This window comes from Neolamprologus brichardi, chromosome 7 (genome assembly GCF_056152115.1).
Source record: "Neolamprologus brichardi isolate AB-2024 chromosome 7, ASM5615211v1, whole genome shotgun sequence".
In the NCBI taxonomy this organism is placed as follows: domain Eukaryota; kingdom Metazoa; phylum Chordata; class Actinopteri; order Cichliformes; family Cichlidae; genus Neolamprologus; species Neolamprologus brichardi.
Genome location: NC_142110.1, coordinates 40,023,142 through 40,041,614, shown reverse-complemented (window position 1 = coordinate 40,041,614; position 18,473 = coordinate 40,023,142). Strand labels below are relative to the sequence as shown.

At 37.6% G+C, this 18,473-nt stretch overlaps 2 protein-coding genes across 2 annotated transcripts in view; one reads left to right on the top strand and one right to left on the bottom strand.

Annotated features, from left to right (window-relative positions):
* Positions 1-2,057: 2,057 nt before the first annotated feature.
* sigmar1 (sigma non-opioid intracellular receptor 1) lies at positions 2,058-6,820 on the bottom strand. The gene is made up of 5 exons (XM_006795589.3): positions 6,463-6,820; positions 6,277-6,328; positions 5,728-5,876; positions 5,180-5,272; positions 2,058-4,085 (listed from the first exon to the last, which is right to left on the bottom strand). The coding sequence occupies exons 1-5, from the start codon at positions 6,818-6,820 to the stop codon at positions 3,856-3,858; spliced, it is 882 nt and encodes a 293-aa protein (XP_006795652.2). The 3' UTR covers positions 2,058-3,855.
* An 86-nt stretch (positions 6,821-6,906) lies between these two features.
* Positions 6,907-18,473, top strand: part of galt (galactose-1-phosphate uridylyltransferase) — a 46,685-nt gene continuing 35,118 nt past the window's right edge. The window contains exons 1-6 of the mRNA XM_006795590.3: positions 6,907-7,184; positions 9,125-9,294; positions 9,595-9,670; positions 9,851-9,899; positions 14,608-14,737; positions 15,307-15,363. Of these exons, the coding sequence (XP_006795653.1) occupies positions 7,148-7,184; positions 9,125-9,294; positions 9,595-9,670; positions 9,851-9,899; positions 14,608-14,737; positions 15,307-15,363 (519 nt within the window). The 5' untranslated portion in view covers positions 6,907-7,147. The remainder of the gene's footprint in view (positions 7,185-9,124; positions 9,295-9,594; positions 9,671-9,850; positions 9,900-14,607; positions 14,738-15,306; positions 15,364-18,473) is intronic.

Here is an 18,473-nt window from a genome sequence, read left to right as displayed (position 1 = left end):
ATCTCCCCCAAAGAGCTTAAAGAGCAAAACGGTAATGAGGTCAAGCCAGTCTGCTAGGCTGACATTAAACCTATATTTAAGATAACATGGTAACACACACACAATAGACTAGCAGGAATAAGGGAATATTAAAGTATATGCATTTGTTGAAAACTTTAATAGGTACACCTGTTCAGTTGATTGGTAGTGCAATTATCTAATCAGACAATGACATGTCAGTAGCTCATGGCATCTAGGCATGTAGATGCCATCAAGATGACATGTCAAGGTCACGAGCAGATGGTAGTCAGAATTTGCAATAAACAACATGAAAGGGTGCTGGTGGTGTAAAGTTGTGTGGGATATTTTCTTGGCACAATTTGGACACTTCAGTACCAACTGAGCGTTGTTGATGCCCATGTCCATCCCTTTGTGAGTACAGTGTACCCATCTTCTAATGGCTGCTTCCAACAGGATAGCACACCATGTCACAAAGCAGCACAGATAAAAAATTTTATTGAACATAACAATCAGTTCACTTTACTAAAATGGACTCTACAGTCACACGTCTCAATCCAGTAGAGCACCTTTTGGGATATACTGTGATGGGAGGTTTGTGTCACAGATGTGCACGTAATACATTTGAAGCAACTGTGTGATGCTCTAATGCCAATATTGACCAAAATCACTGAGGAATACTTCAGAAGGCAAAAGGGGGTTCAACCCAGTACTAGCAAGAAGTACCTAATTGTCTAATGAGTGTACAATATATACAGTATATATAAATAGGTGAACAAGCAACAGCAAGGATATTCTACAGCTTTAAGCAAATGTACAACACAAATGTCTATCACATGTGGTCGCAAATTTTGAAGCCATCCTGATAACCTTCTCCCACCAACGATGTGGAGATCCAACCTCTTTTAGATCCAATTAAAACCAAGACACTCAAAAAGATGCTCTGGAAAAGAGTAGAATTCTTGGAACAGAGTTTAATACACTGAATCATATGAACAGCAGGAAAAATACATACAGACACTTAGCAAGAGAATTACAAAGCAGAAAACAAGCAAAGCAAAACCCCGGGGTGTACAGCCTTAAGCACAGACAGCAGAGCAACACAGAGGCAGACAGAGAGAAAGAGTAGAGGGGAAAAAGTGCTGGGGTGTCCTCTGGTCCCCTGATATATAGGGACCAGTATCCCCGCCCCCTGCTGCTGGGTAACTTTCCCACCCGTCCAAACACAGCTGCAGGGTTCAGGTAGTGGCCAAGGTCTTGGCCAGAGGCCAGTCAGGACTCCAGCTACCCTTTGGCGTTGGCTTATCACAATAGTTCATGATACGGTCAAACATCACACATTAATCCTAATGATTAAATCTTACACCGCAAGTGGAAAAAACACTTCAGTGTAGGTTCATAGTGTGTGTATGTGTGTGTGGGATTATATCGTATGATGTTTTAATTGTGATGTGTTCAGGATCTCTGTTACAATGTTACTCTTTTGGTTGTGCTGCATGAAAGACTTTGAGTGTGTATTAGGGAAGGTTAGTTACCGGAGCTGGAGAGTGAGTTATTCAGGCAAACTCTCAACAGCATTAACTGCCCTGTTACTGTAAAACCTTAATAAACCTCGGTGAAGCAAAATGTCTTGTGCTTAAGACTCTACATGAAAGTTAAAATATGTATGTTCAGTGCATATATATATATATATATATAGTGTATATAGTTACCTAGTTATACATATCACAAAAAAATCCACCACACACCTCTGTGTATATGAAACACAACCAGGTTGCCTGAGACATTTACAGACAGAGATGAGGACTGATATGTTTGTCTGCTCATCTGATGACCAGATTTATTAAATACCATCTGACCATAGAGTATTTATAATAAAGGATTTGGAGTGTCAAGCTTGAGATTTCACTCATCTTGTGTAAATGTCATTTCACAATTCTATTATGAATAAGGCAGCCAAGATTGACAGCTACTGTTTATATTCCAGTCGTCCTCTCATTGCCTTGATTAAATACACAGTATAGACAGAAATAAGCAAAACACATTTCTATTAAGTTCAAAGACATTTATTTCTTTTGGCACTGTCAGTTTCATTCTTAACCCCGAGTAAATTGCACATCTGGTACAGTATTACAATTCATCTGAGAATGCACTGCTACTGATGCGGCTTCTAATTAACATCAGTTAGGGTAGTAACAGCACATTTTCACTAGACTAGAAACCCTACATAGCTCTTAGTAAGTTCAGCCATTAGCCTGAAAATAAGGCTGTTTTACATGAAAAGATACAAACTGAGAACACAATCAGCAGCAGTGTAAAACACCACAATTACATTTACCCACAGTGCTACAATAGGATGTAGATATTTAGCCCTCCCAGTGGGCCAGTGCAAAATTCAAGACCAGGAACGGAAGTTGCAGATACTGAAGCCAAGTAGCTTGGTCAGAGTCCAGTATTATTCAAGTTAATTTATAGGCTATTTGAGCTCAGAACGTTTTTGCCAAAAAAAGTAATCAAGTTTACATAATTAAACCATTCTGTAAAATTAGAAAATGACAGAATTACAGGTAAACCTAGCAGACGTCTGTAGTATGATACAACAGTGTTTTCCCATTTTCTTACCTTACATGACTTGCACAAACATTTTAAAGAGTTTCTCCAAATAACATCATTGGGTGTCCTACCACAGTATGTACAGTATGTGATGTAAATGTTTTGCTCTATAGTTTGAAAGGATTTCAGTTTTCTACCTTAATCTCCACAGTTCTGAGATAAAAAATGTCAAAACCACACACATCTAGTCAGAAAATTTGGTGGTTGCCACAATGCTGTAGCTCTGAAGATGAGCTCCAGCAGAGACAGGTTAGCAGAGAAATAAAACCACCAAGGTTCACACAGCTGACAAGATGAGAGCTTTCATTAGCATATCCTCCCAGGTTTTTAACACCTTCAAAAGACACACGGTACACAAAAGGTGAGCTTTGAATCGGTAAATGGTGGCCAATGCCAAGAGAAGCTTTAAAAGCAAAGAACAGAATTTCTCTTTTTTGCATCTTCTCACCGAGAGTAGCTTAGAGAGCCTGAATCCTAATGCAGCTACATTTACAATAGATCTCATCTGCAGAGAATCTGCACAAAGCGGAAATTGGCATCTAATAAAAAAATAGTGACTTTAGCTGTGCATTATATACATTACTGTAGGTTTTACAATCCAGATTAAGCATTGCATATTTGTTTTGAAAGATTTTCCTTGGCCTGCAAAAACACACTTTGAATTATCAGTATTTATTTGTAAAAATCATTGGTTATGAAGAAGTAAACACAACCAAACCTGGTTGCATATATTGCCTTATTTTTATCAGAATAATGATAGCTTGTGCAAAAGGAACTTTAAGGCTTTTATCTTTAAATTGGATCCTAATAATATGGATTTCTTTCCTTTTATTAGTCATTCTGACTCTGGAGGCAGTCTGAGCTCTCAGTGGAATGTTTAATGACCTGATGCTTAGTTTCACTGTTAAAATCGAGGTAAAGTAAGGAAGGCTGCCATTCAGAATGAAATGTTTGTTTGGGTGATTTGGCTCAGTTTGAAATCTCATGCCAAATGTTAAGGTGAAATGGAGTAAGACATTTTCTTTTGCATAGCCTTTATGAGGGTCAAGAGCGTCAATGAAGATGATCAACTGTACCAATGTAAATTTGGATTGTCTACAATTTCATATAAAAATATTAAATGTCAGCACTCTGAATTATCAGCAAGTCTCTCCTCTACCAGATTTTAGTGGTTGGGAAGAAAATGTCACAGCACAAGTTTTGATAGTAATGTCCATGTGCAATCATCTAGGACTCTATTTTACCTTAGAAAACTCCAGCTTCTGTAAGTAGTGTACCAGCCTCAAGTAGCAAACCCTTCATGTAGGCATTAAAAGTGTAGTACATTGTGAGGAAGTCCTGGGTGCTGAAAAAAGTGTCTGCTAAAGCAAAGCCCAGCGTGGAAGGGATGAATCCTCTGCCATACTCCACCATCCAAGTCCCGGCACTCCACTGGACTGACGTAGCCTCTCCTACAGCATGCACAATAGTGTCACCTGTGGGTAAAGAATATGAAAGAACAGGATTTTTTTTTTTTTTTTTTTTTTTTTTTTACTACTACTACTACTACTACTACTACCACCCAATAATACTACAGGAGTTTAGCTAATAACATACTGTGCTGTGAAAACTTATTTACCAACATCCTGATTTTTTTCTCTTTTGCATATTTGTTACACTTACATGTTTCAGATAATCAAATTTTAACATTAGACAAAGATAATTAGTAAATTAAAATGTGGTTTAAATTATTTTATTTAAAATGGGAAGCTATCCAGAGCTACCTGGCACCAATGTGACAAAAATAAATGCCCCCTCTTGTTAAATCATAAGAGGGTAATTAACCAGTTTAATTTCAGTAGTCACACGCAGGCCTGATTTCTGCCAGACCGGATGAATCAAGAAATCACTTAAACAGAATCTGTTTCACAAAGTGAAGTCCTCTAAAAGATCTCAAAAAGCAACATATCATGCCACAATCTAAAGAAATTCAAGAACAGATGAGAAACAAAGTCATTGACATCTATTAGTGTGGAAAGGGTACAAAGCCATTTTTAAGACTTTGGAACTCCAAAGAACGAGCCATTATCCATGAATGGAGAAAACTTGAAATCTGAATCTTCCCAAGAGTAGGCAGGTTACCAAAATTACTCGTGCCTAAATGACTATTCCTGGAGATCACAAAAGAACCCAGAACAACATTTGGCAAAAACATCTTGATCCTCTAGCCTTTTGGGAAAATATTTTAGTTAAGTTTTGAAGAAGTTTAACATTTTGGAGGGTTTACGTCCCATGACATCTGTTTAAAAAAATAAAATAACATACTATTTCATAAAAAGAACAACAGTCAAACATTGTGGTGGTACTGTGATGGTCTGGGGCTGCTTTAGGAACTGAACAATTTGCCATAATTAAAATCATCATTCCTGCTCTCTATCAAAAAATCTTGAAAGAAAATGTCCAGCCAATTTGTGCAAAAACAAAAAAAACAAACAAACACAAAAAAAACCTATAATAGTTATTGAGATACATTAAAGTTTCCATTGTGTATAAATGCAAAACTGAATATTGTAATGCGTTAATGTATTACCAGGATAGTATATTTCACTCTTGGTTGTCCCCTCTTTCCACTGTCTGAAGGTTCCAGAAATAATGGTATCAGAAATCTCAGCCCAATAACGACCTGAGAGAATCAGCAAGATGCAAAGAGTCAAAATGATACAATTCAGAGTATTTATAGTTTTCTAAACATACAATTCCAATAGTCTTCTGTAAATCATCTCACAAATCAAATATTATTGTTGGGACCAAGAATGGGACTATATATCAGCATCTCCTAGATTGCAAGGATCAAGTTGTAGCCCATTGTGCAACATTGTAAGGACTTGGACTGGAATGGGGGTGCTTCAGACGGACTTCACTTTAGATCATAAGAGGGGCAATTCATTCCTTCATATCTGACACCATACTGTAAATAACTCCAGCAGATTTTAACTTTGAGATCAGAGTATCCTGCTCTAGAGTAACTTGTTCCCCAAAACCATTATGTCTGCAGATGTTTACTTCAACTTACACAAAAAAACTTTTTTTGGAGCTGATCTATCTATGTATCTCTCTTTAACTGCTCTCCTTCCTCACCTGAGTGTCCTCCAGTGTCCACCGCAGTGCCAAACAGTATCAAGTACTCTGTGAGAGAGGCATGGAGGACACACATGGAGCCCATCCAGCCTCCAGCATTCACAAACACCCACTGCAAGTCCTCATCAGGGAGGATGTGTCCAGGATACCTAGTTCAAATATACTTTGTTAGCCATTTATTTAACGTTAAAAAACTGATTAATAATCTGAATACCAAGTGAGTTTTCAGTGCAAATTTACCAGTTTTGAGTTTTAGTAGGAAAATCGGAGGAAAGTATCTCAAGGTCAAGGAAATCATTATGGACAACTTTCACTTTGGCTTTATTTTAGACTACACCAATTTTTCATACAGTATTAAAAAATGAAAGTGAATAAGACATCCACACCATACCAAGAAAGAATGAAGTGAAATGAGCACATGCTGAAGAGATAAGTTGCATCATTTTGCAGCTAATAAGTAGCTTAAACAACCTAATAGTGATGGAAATTGTACAGAAGCAACCACAAGCTGCCTGATACATGCAAGCCTGCATGTAACGGTATCGTTACCTTTTTCTCAGCTCCACCACCACTTTGGAGAAAGCCTGCTCATGGTCCTGTCCTGAGAACAGAGACATTTAAAATGCACAGGGCATGCAGATATGGCAGTTCAGGCAACCAAAATTAGCTTCGCTTTAAATATAAACAAAATGAAGTGAAGCGGCAACTTTTTTTCACATGCAAACCCAAACTCACCTGCATACTGTTTGGCCAATTTGGCGACGTCTTCTCTGTTGAACACATACTGCTTGCTGGCCAACCAATACCGCAACAACAGCACGGTCAGGACGGTGACTCCGGCGAACACCAGAAGTCTTGAAATGATTTTGAGCAGGGACATGGCTGAAACAAAACGCACAGACACACACAGACAGGTTTGGCTACATGCATATAGGGAGGCGGACTGGCGTGGTGCTCCGCTCACAGCCTCTTCCTGGTCAGGTGAGGGAGGGAACTTTACGCTTAGCCAATCATCAGCCGAGTCAGCAGCGTAGGCAGCGCGCGACTCCAGGGTTGCCAGCACAATGCAAAACCGTCTTTTTCTAGTTTGCATTAAAATATCATATTAAAAAAAAGTTGACCAAAGCTAAACATTTTAGGCTGCTGGATTGGGTGGTAACAGTATAATGACCAATTATCCTTAGTTTGACGTTTTCAGTCTTATTTACTTACTTATCTGTTTAGATTTTTAGAAGTGTGCCATTGCATACCGGCATGTGCACAATAGCAACCTTTCGCTTGTCAACAAAACAGGAAGTAGTCCAAGGTTTTTTGCGGACCGTGTTGATTTAGATCATACACTAAAGTCCAGAGAAAGCTCATGGTTCAAAAAAAGAACACCGGGGAGGAGACAGCTGTGAAACATCAGTGAGTTACCGACATGAGCGGGAAGCAAGACGTCAGTTTTGACCCAAAAGGTACGCATTTTTTTGTGAATTTACAAACGTTAAAAAGCTAATTTCAATCACTCACTATATCCAATGACAGACACTGGATAATGAGTAGGACTTCTTAAATTTGTCAGTTTGCCTTAATGTTTAAGCGTCAAAATGACTTCTGTAATTTCCCGAGTTCTTCATTACTGTTTACCAAAAAGGTACTGCACTGTTAACAGTTAAAGCTAAAATGCATTCAGTCATGTTTCGGGGCTTGTTTACTACTCGAATTCACTGGTAGGTTATAGGTTACACAAAGTCTTTAGTTATGTTGTACCCTGCACTTTTCCCCTGTCGGCCTGACAGACATGCTGACTCTGCCAGCTGTCTTGTGACTGTAGTTCCTGTAGTTCCTGTTGTAGCTACAAAACCTGCTCCTGAATGCTTTTTGAGGTGTTTCTTATAAGTAATAGTAAATGTTTAAATCGGGGATGTCAAACTCATTTTACATCGTGGGTAAGATACACCCAACTTTGATCTGTCACTGTAAAAAAGTTTGATACACAAATTAAACCTTGAGATATTTTAATATAAGAAAAAAGTGCAGTTTCAAATTCAAATTCAAATTTTATTTGTCACACACACAACCATACACAGTATGACATGAGGTAAAATGCTTGTAGCTGTGCAATGCAATGCCCGACCATTAAATGACAGTGGTTTTACAGTATTTGCAATTTACAGGTTATTACAAAATTTACAGATTTAACTTAGAAATTTACAGTAAAAAATGTGCAAGTAGCAGAAAGAGATTATAAATTATAGGAAGTGTGCATGAAGAAAAACCAGAGTGCGTGTGGTGATGTGATGTGTGTGTGAGAGTCCAGTCTTATAGTGATGTGATGTGTGTGGGAGAGTCCAGTCCTACACCTGGTTCAGGGCCCGAATAGCCTGGGGGAAGAAGCTCCTCCTCATTCTCTCTGTTTTGGCCTTAAGGGAGCGGAAGCGCTTCCCAGACCTCAACAGTGAGAAGAGTCCATTGTTGGGATGGGAGAGGTCCATCATAATCTTCCTAGCTTTGGTCTTGCACTGCTTGGTGTGGATGGACAGCAGGTCAGGGAGCTCTGATTGAATGATGCGTTCGGCTGAGCGCACCACTCTTTGCAGATCTCGTCTGTCCTGCTTGGTGCTGTTCCCAAACCAGGTGCAGATGTTTCCCGTCAGGATGCTCTCGATGGTGCAGGAGTAAAAGTTCTTGAGCATCTTTAGTGGCAGATGGAAGTCTCTAAGTCTTCTGAGGAAGAAGAGACGCTGATGGGCTTTCTTAACCAGGGTGTTGATGTGACAGGACCATGACAGATCCTGAGTGATGTGGACACCCAGGTATCGGAAACTGTCCACTCTTGTAATTCCTCGCCTGCTTTGTAGTGAAGTCCACGATCAGCTCCTTAGTCTTGCTGACGTTTAGGAGGAGGTTATTCTCCTGGCAAAGGAAATCACAGTTTTTCTACATGGTAAATAACTTTTTCTGTAGTGAATTAAAGAAATTGTAAGAAATAAATGTGTAAAATTACAGAAAAGTATAAAACACAAAGTTTTTTGTTTTGTTTTGTTTTTTACGGAAAATGTCCTTTTTTGTGTACCTACTGTAAAAAAATACCCAGACATTTATATTGAACAAAAAGGAACTTCCTGTTGTTTAATTTAATTTTCTATCTGTTACCTAATTCCTTTGGTGTAGCATGGCCCATAGGGGAGGTTTTTTGTTATTAAAGCTGTGAAACGTATGAAAATGAAGTTAAAAGTCCAAGATTTATGCCTTCCTTCACACTTTCCAAAGCTGTCCAGTGGGGCCAGATTGGAGTCTTTGCCAGGCCAATTTTTGCCCCTGGGACTTATGTTTGAAGCCTGTGGTTTCAATAATGTGTGTGTGTTATTACATTGTCTTGTTACATTTTATCACTTGTCTTGTGTAACTTTAGAGCACCAGCACTTGCGTTACAACCCTCTTCGGGACAGCTGGGTTCTTGTGTCCGCCCACCGCATGAAGAGACCTTGGGCAGGTCAAGTTGAAAGACCACCTGAGGAGCACATACCAAGATATGACCCAAATAACCCACTCTGTCCTGGGAACAGAAGGGCAAATGGAGAGGTGAGAAGAGGCATTGAACAGCATTCTTTGGTTCTGATCACAACAAATAGTAAATCCACAAACAAGGCATCCATTGGAAAACATATTGATAATGTCATGGATAGTTCATCTATTCTTCTCTCCATTTATTATTGATGTTGTGGACATTAACAATCATACATAATGCTAAATTGCACTGTAACATTGCCAGCAGTTCCAAATAAGAGGTTTCTTCACTCCTCATTCTGCTTGGGTTTTGAAAGCAAAATGTTTTCTGTCTGCTGTTTTCTAATATCTCTCCAACTGTCTGTTTTTCTCCAGGGGAATCCAGATTATGACAGTACCTTTGTGTTTGAGAATGACTTCCCCGCTCTTCAGCCTGACGCTCCAGACCCTGGTGAGTTCTAGTGCAGCCTAAATACTGTAAGGAAAAGGAGAAGTAACTGAAGTACCTTTTTAATAAAATATTTAAGCAAGTAACTGCAATTCTTTCTTTCTTGCAAACTCGACTTTCGTGTAGCTATTTGGTTATAATACTTAAATATGATAAAGTATATATTGTTGTTTTGTTCTTCAGGTTCAGACCAAGATCCATTATTTCAGTCTAAAGCTGCAAGAGGTGTCTGGTAAGAACAAATCTTAATATCTCAATCTATATGTGTATGAAATGCAGTGCTCATAATGAAATGTATAATACATAGTATAAATTAATATGCAGTTGGTAAGTTGTAATTTAATCTAGGACACGATGCATCTTAATCAGTGTTCCTTTTCAAAATTATGATGCATTCAAATGTATGACTAATTAAATCTAAGCTGATGACTGCAATCAGAGCAGTCATGCTGAGGCAACTCTTAATTCGTTGTTGTCATCATCTTCATCATAATCAGCTATTAGATGACGCTAATTTTGTTCATCAACGCACTGCATGCTTCCTGTTTTCAGGACATCTTGAACTTGAGCAAAACAAAATCACCAAGCTACCGTACATACATTAGAAAGTGATGTTATTTTGTGCAACCAGCAGATGGAGATGTTTTATCAGTACTCTATTTTGTAGCTCCTTGGTGCATGAGTGATATTTTCCTAAATCAATCCACACTGATAAATAACATGTCCTTCGGTAGCTCAAAATGCCTATTCCTGGGTGTATCTTGTATTCTACAAAGTTCAACTTAAGAACGTTTTATAACAGGAGTCAGCTCAATAAACACTGGCTGCTGGATTTATACATCTCCAGAGAAGCTTAAAAAAGACCTAAATCCTTTGTTAGTGCACACTTCTATAATACAATACACAGCATTTTCTATTTCAAAAATTCACAGATTACATTTTTCCGTCTCTGGGTACTGGGTAAGTAAAACTCAACCAATAAGAGTGGACAGATCTAAGAGCCCAGAAATCAACAAAATCACCAAAAATTCACCAAAGTAAATTCAAATCAGACAAAAAAGACCACACAGATAATATAAATACATCTTCAAAGGCAAATTAAGTCTATAAGAACAAAGTAAATTTTTTCTTAAAAAATGCATTTTACTACTTTGTTATAAACTTTATTTGCCTTCGAAGGTTAAATCTAACCGTGCCACAAGAAAAAAGGGATTTAAATTTTATATGAATAGAGAGTGCTTTGGAGTTTTTTGATATTTTTGCATAAATAATTTTCAGTCTGTTGGTAACATTCCTGAACAATCCTGTGCTCTGGGAATTCTTGCTTGATTCTGTCTGACAGCAGAGTTGCATAACTACTGAATAATAGATTTAATCAAAGAATATTGTGCTGGTTGAAAACTGAAGACTGTTTGGTTTCAAGTGGCTGTCAGGTGTTGCTTGCCACACTCGCAATGTGATGAAGCACAGAAACAGCAGTGACTGACTTAAAAAATATAGTACATTTTAGGGTACTTTTCTTCCTCCGTCTCACTTTAGGTGAGAGTGTGTGATTTTGCTCGCAGTGTGAGGTTGTATTCATATTTGTTCACACATCCAGCATGCTGCTGCTTTCCTTTTAGTGTATCTGTGATCAGTATATGCTTTTGTGGCCATATTAACAGAATAATAAACTTGAAAAATAAACTAGATCTTTGTACCCTGCAGCAAAGTTCAGTGCCAATTAGAGGGGAGCGCAGAATTGGAAATGTAATTTAGGGGATCTGGGTCACGGAAGACAATAGAAAGTTGTAGTGCAACAAAAGAAATGAGAACGTTTTTAACACTTTATCATAGTACCCCTCTCAGCACTGTGGTGACAAAAAATTGGTCTCACTTTATTTTACAGATCTGACAGTGTCTTGTTTTCCTTTCTAGGAAAACTAAGCATAGCTGCTCAGGAATTTTTCTAAGGACTTTGAATTTTGCTAAAACTTTTAGTAAAAGCAATGTCAGTTGACACCTTACAATAATTATAGTTATTTAATGGTATAATTTACTGTCAGTACAGGTGTCTTTTTGTCTTAAATTTAACTTCAAGCAAAAGGAAGATTCGAGAGATAATTAGGTGTTTTGGTTTTGTTGCTTAAGGTAACTTAAGCTTATATTTCTTGAAAAAAATGTCTCTGGAAATCAACAATTTCCATCTAATTACTCATTTACTTTAAAGCTAGCTTGTGTATAGAGTAATAAAACAAAAACAAAAAAACCCTCAATTTTGTTTATGCACAGCTCTGTTAAAGTCATGCTACAGCATTTCATTTGGGTTTGTATTTGACTGGACCATTACAACCACCTTGAGTCTTGTCTTTCATTTGCTAATGTCCTGTTATGTGACCCCAAGCTTTAAATGTCCGACACATGCCCTCAGATTGGACTCTAGATTGCTCTGATATACAGAGGAGTTCAAGGTTAGCTCAGTGACTGCCATGTACCCAGGTCCTGTGGCTGGAAAGCAAACCGTGCTTGTCAGTTGTTGTGTTGATTGTTGGTTTTTACACGTCTATATATTCCTGTATGCTATACTGCTATATTTTTTAAAGAGAAGAGGCTTTCTCATAGCAACCCTTTCTAACAAGCCAGACTTGTTCAGTCTTTTTGTAATTCTGCTGTAATGAACATTTAACATGTAGAGTAGTCTGATAAGTACCCCTTGGGGTTTTTTTTTGCAATTTGTCTCAACATTGCATGGTCTGACCTTAGGGTGAACTTGCTGGAACATCCACTGCTGGGAACATTATTGCATTGTGTTAACAAACACCTGAATGCTTCAGGCCAGCAATCTGCCCAAACATCTGCTTTTATAGAGGTGATTACATTTGCTGAAGATCAATTAATCAAGTGCGTTTTATTAGCAGCACCTGGCTGTTATTCACCCCCTTAATTCCTATAGAAGCAATACGGATGTATTTAATTTTTCACAGGACCTCATGCATTAAAAAAGTATTTTTGACATTTTACAACAGAGCCCAAAGTAAATTGCTTTAAAAGAGAAAGCTCACAGTTGCTTGATGTTGTGTTAGCTGCGCTACATGGTTTGGTGAGCTGATCAAACTGGTGCACCAGTAAAAACTGCTGTTGGAAATATAAATAAAATTTTTGCTCTTCTCAGAGCAAGTGCTGATATCTTTAGTAAACCTCTGACTTTTTGCTTTCTATCAGCTTCATTGTGTCAGATGTTTAATTTGTGCTGTTTGTTTACAAAAGTTGGTTAAAATGCCTAAACAACCCCCCACCCACGACCCTGAAAAGGATAAGCAGAAGAGGATGGATGGATGGTTTTGTATGGCGATCTAAAAGCAACCGCATGCGATACCACATTAATGTAAAATTAAACTAGTCTTAACCCCAACTACTATTTTCTTAAACTTAACTATACACTTTAAAGATGTTTTGACCTCAAACTTGAATCATTCAGTTTTAGGGTTATCTGCCCTCATATATCTGTGTAAATATGACTCATGTTGGAAACACCCAGCTCCCATCTCCTCTATTAGCCTTCTCATGAACAATGTATAAACCAACATTCAGTTTTGCTCAGAGCGTAAACACCAAAGTCGTGTTCAATTATTGATCACACACTAGCTGCTAGAAATTTCATTATTCTCACTCTGACAGTCAAGTTGATTTTCCTTGCTACTATAGATAAGCCTGAAAGCAAACACGTGGAGAGGTCTTCTTGAAGTCATGAAGACGTAGGGATTTGAGTTACCACTACTACATGTGCGGACCCACACACCCACCCCCACACACACACACACACACACACACACACACACACACACACACACACACACACACACACACACACACACATATATATATATAGATAGATAGATAGATAGATAGATAGATAGTAGTTTAAATCTAGACTTTAGACTTTATTGCCAGGTGAGGTAGTTTAACTTATATAATGAACATGAAGAATACACAATTCATTAATGGCACCTTCACTTTCTCACATATCCATCAGCATTTGTTTCCATTCTCTTTTTTCCTGCAGACATGTTTTAGGGTTATTACTCTGTGTTCAGTTGTTTGGCTCTGTTTTTCATAGACCAATTCCATTCTGTTTCCCCCTGATTGTGTTTCCACTGACTATTTGACTTCACTTTTTATAATATTACCTCTTAAAAACAAGATTGAACTCAACCAGTAGTTGTAATCCATGTCTGTTTGTGACATTCATCCAAATCTAAAAGGAGCAAAATGTCAACTTTGCTTTTATGTGCAGTAATTTTTCAACTGAACCCCAGAGCACTGCCAATGTGAGAGTCAACAGAAAATCAAAAGTAAAGGCTGTGTAGCTATATTTGACAGACAGTTTATGGGAAGTGCATAGCAATGACTTTTACCTTCCCCCAGATTATCACTTTGTTTTAATTAACCAGGGAATTCAAAAACAGAGCAAGGGTCTGTTTTATATTAAAACAAAGACAACAGTATCAGTCAATTCTTATTATTCACAAAAAGAGCAACAGCAACAATGTAATGTGTCTTAAATGAACCTCTAACAACGAAAGGAACACATCACCCCAAATCCCTGCAAAACTAGTGACATTTTCACCGTCTTATCTGCATTTAATGCTACTGTAAGTGCGTAGACTGTTGCCTGGATAGAAGATGGATTAAGCCACTATGACATTACCCTCTGGTGTGCAGGCTAAAATTTCTGAAGACTCAAATTTGCTGTTATTATAGGCATCGTAATAGGTTTTCTTGTTTGTTTGTTTTTCTTCTTTTTGGTAGTGCAGTGTTAAGTTATTAATGTTAATTAATCATAGGTGATCCTGGTTAATTAATTCAGCAAGTGTTAGATTCTGTTTCAGTCTTTTAACACCAATAAACACCTTTCCTTCCTCCTTTTCTCTTTTTTTTTCATTTTTAAACGCCTTCTTCAGTAAGGTCATGTGTTTCCATCCCTGGTCGGACGTCACACTCCCTCTCATGAAAAAAGAAGAGGTTGTAAAGGTGATAGACAAGTGGGCGGAGCTTGTTGAGGAACTAGGCACTATTTACCCATGGGTTCAGGTATGCAATATTCTCACTTTCTCTGACACGCACGCACACGCAAACACACTCAGTCACATTATTGATTTTGTTTTTCCCAGGGCTGGATAAATCTAAAATTGTAACTGCTAACCTTTTTACCCTGTCACAGATCCTTCAGTTTTCTGCCGTCTCTAGTTTTTCAGGTTAATATGTCTTTTATTGGATCACATAAAACTTTAATGACGCCTCCGGTCAAATTCACAAATTCAAACAGCTGTTTCAAAGAAAGCAGGACATGGGCAAGATGTCTAACTTCACATGTGCCACATGCCAAATATTAAATAATATTTTTGGAAGCTTTTTTTGTTCATTTGTAGGATGTACACTTATTTGGACCCAGCTAAAAAAATACACCTTTTGTTTCAGTTCAGAATTTTGTCATAATTCCTTAGATATGGAAATTCATATAACACCTAATACTCAGATACTCATACTTGGTGTCAACCAATCCAGCCCAGAAAATGCATGCTGTTTAGATAAGAACAGCTATCTAAATCCTGTGTTAACTTCTGCTGCTGTGTTGTTGTTGTTGCTGCTGTTGTTTTTAGATCTTCGAGAATAAGGGTGCTATGATGGGTTGTTCAAATCCACATCCTCACTGCCAGGTAAGTGATGCACACATTACCTGATTTGCACTGCAGTCATGGTGATGCTTGTTAGAATGCAAATGTCATAATAAGTTGAATCGACCACTAAACTGTCTTTAACCTGCCAGTTTCCTAGCAGAAAGTCTGTGTGGTGTCTGATTGTGGCCATGTGAGAATAGTCTGTCCTTCCTTCTGCATGCTCTGCGTTGGCAGCGACCTCACATTTCAGTAGTAATCTCCTCTTGTGTGCGACATGTGAGAAAGGGCAAATTAAAACAATGCTTGGATCAAATTTCCCACAAACTTTTCATCTTCATTGATAAATGAAATGTCCTCACAGTGAGAATAAGTGCAAGAATATATACATACACTCATTCCAGCTACTTTCATGTTGCAGCATCAAAACCTTAAATTCTCTTATCACACATTTGCAATACAAATCTGTCTCGTTGGTCCAATTTGCACATCTGAGCGACCAGTTTATGACAATGAAGATGAGAAGTGATTTAAAAAACAACAACAGCAAAGCTTTCATATAAAAGTTTTTGAGCCAGACAAGCCTCAGCACAGAAGCTGTTAATTGACTTTTCATCCAGAAATCATCAACAATTCTGTATTTGTGTGTCTGCCATTTCTTCCTTTATTACTTTTTCTAAAGACAAATCACACCTTACAGCTTTGCTATTTTCTTGTGCTCATATTTTCCTGCCTTTTAATAAGGCAGAACTAAAACTTGAAATAGGGAGGCATTTCCTGCCAAACTGTCACCTCACTGTGTGATGTTGAACAAACAACAGAGACAAAATCATAGAGACGTTTTAGCTCTGATAAACACCGCTGGGCTGATTTTCTTATGTTTTTTTAAAAGCATAGTTAAAATAATGTGTTGAAAACAAAGCTGATGTCACCCTCTTAACTCTTAAGCTTTATTAAAAGGATTTCTATTGGCTTAGTTGATTAGTTTCTTCCCTTTTGGCAATCAATGAAAAATAATAAATAAAATCAATATTATGCTCATCACTACACAGAAGCAAAACCATAATAGAATCTGAATCAGCTGAAATATAGAAATGAAATGACCAACAGATGGCAGTACGCAACCTCAAAATAACAGGGTTGTAATAGAAATAATCCAAGTTTGTTGAAGATACGTATACTTTCTATACACCAAATTACTATAATACACTTTCATTACTGTAAATACATAAAAGGACACATATGTATTTGGTTTTTTATGTCTGTTATAAAGATCAAGAATCAAACCTGGATCCAGTCTTTGGTGGGGCTTTTTGAAAATGTTTATTATTTATTTATTTAGGATTTTCCTGCAGACTAGATTTCCCTTGCTTTAGACATCAAAGTCCAAGAAAAGAGTGGTTTAAACGTGTGTTCGTCTATGTGTACAGCCAGGCAACCCCTCCAGGCCAACACATACGAAGGATAGATCTAAGACTTTGAAGAATAATCAACAGAAAATGTTAATCATGTTCTGGAGGCAGCATTTCTTCTGATAACTTTGGTCTCAAAGGAAAAGAGCTTTATGTATTTTTATGTAAGTGGAGGAAGGAAAACATATGCCTCTGGAATAGTAATATTATTTTTTTATGTAAGATGTCTAAAGAATATAGAAAATTAATTTTGCAAAGTGCTACGAATAGAATAGAATTGACCGTGAGGACCAGATATTCATTGAGTTAATATTTATTTCCAGAGTATATATTTTATTTCAAATTTTATACTTGGTAGCTGAAGTAAAAGCCATGATGATGTTGTTATTTGCAGTAAAAGATAATACCTTTTTTTTTTTCAGAAGTTTTATCTTGCCAGAGTAATTACATTCTTTGTTTTTCTTGTCTGTGTTCTCTTTAATTTTCTGTGTTTGAGAATTAGCAGTCTCCTGTTGGCCATTAATTAATGTACACAAAACACAGGTGTACAAATAGACCCAAAACTGCAGATGTTGGCAGGCATGTATGTATTACACGTACCGGGAAGTATGAAGATAAACAGAATGTGCACGTTTAATAAAAACACAACAAAGTCTGTTTCTTTGTGCCTTCCCAGGGTCATGCTTGAAAAAGCATGGTGCAGTCTTTAGCCAAAAGCCATTAATATGAACATAAATCTAGTTTCTACAACAGTGATTGTGGAAAGGGTCTTATCGCAGCTTGAGGCAACATGCCAGGAAACATTAATAACTTCCAGCTGCTTAAAAGTATTACTTTATTGCATTTGTTTTATTACATGCTAAGTATTATTCATAAATCCAAACCCATGTTAATATGACAACTATTGGGCAAGGCCAGCAGAACTGACTGAAAGGGAAGAAGAAAATCTTGATTATCATCCATCTATTTCCTTCCACATACCCAATTCAGAGTTGTGAGGGCTATGGAGCCTATCCCAGGATCCTATCCTGGATAGATCGCCAGTCTGTTGCAGGTCTAACACAGAGAGACAGACAGGCATTTGTGCTCACATTCATCCCTACAGTTAATTTAAATCACCAGTTAACCTAACATGCATGTCTTTGAACTGTGGGAGGAAGCTGGAATACTCAGAGAGAAGCCACGTAGGCACCATGAGAACATGAAAGCTCCAGCCTGCACTCAGTAGAAACTTGCATTTCCACCTAAAATTTCTGTATTAAAAGCAGAAAAGGTTGACAGGTTCAAATATGTCACTTTGTTATCCCTGCACTACATTATGGGTAAAAAAAGAAAAAAGTCTGAAATCAAAATGTAATCTTCAACACAGTGTAAAGCGGTGGTGTTTAAAGCATCAGAGAATGCCTTTGGTTATTACTCTGTTCATCATATAGTGGAATGATTTAACTGGAAAATCTACTCCTGATGCCTGAAGCAAATATGCTATTTTCAATTTCAGAACACTATGGAAGACCTAAAAGATTCCAATAATATTGACAAATATTAAAAAAGACATCCCACTAGAAAGCAAGATCACCGTAGTAGAAAGAAATACCTTAAAAGAACAGACGTATGCACACAAAGCAGCCACATACCTAATCAATATTCTGGTGACATTTTCAGTCTTTAGAGGATGAATACACAATGCATTGTCTACTCTGCATCCACACTAATGAGCACAAGTATATGTAGGGAGGCAGT

Excerpts from the sequence above, each read along its gene's own strand:
- sigmar1 (XM_006795589.3), bottom strand. The coding sequence starts at position 6,820 with ATGCAAACTAGAAAAAGACGGTTTTGCATTGTGCTGGCAACCCTGGAG. Across the intron at positions 6,329-6,462 it reads ATTGGCCAAACAGTATGCAG|GACAGGACCATGAGCAGGCT; the intron begins GTGAGTTTGGGT and ends CTCTGTTCTCAG. Across the intron at positions 5,877-6,276 it reads GTGGTGGAGCTGAGAAAAAG|GTATCCTGGACACATCCTCC; the intron begins GTAACGATACCG and ends TATTTGAACTAG.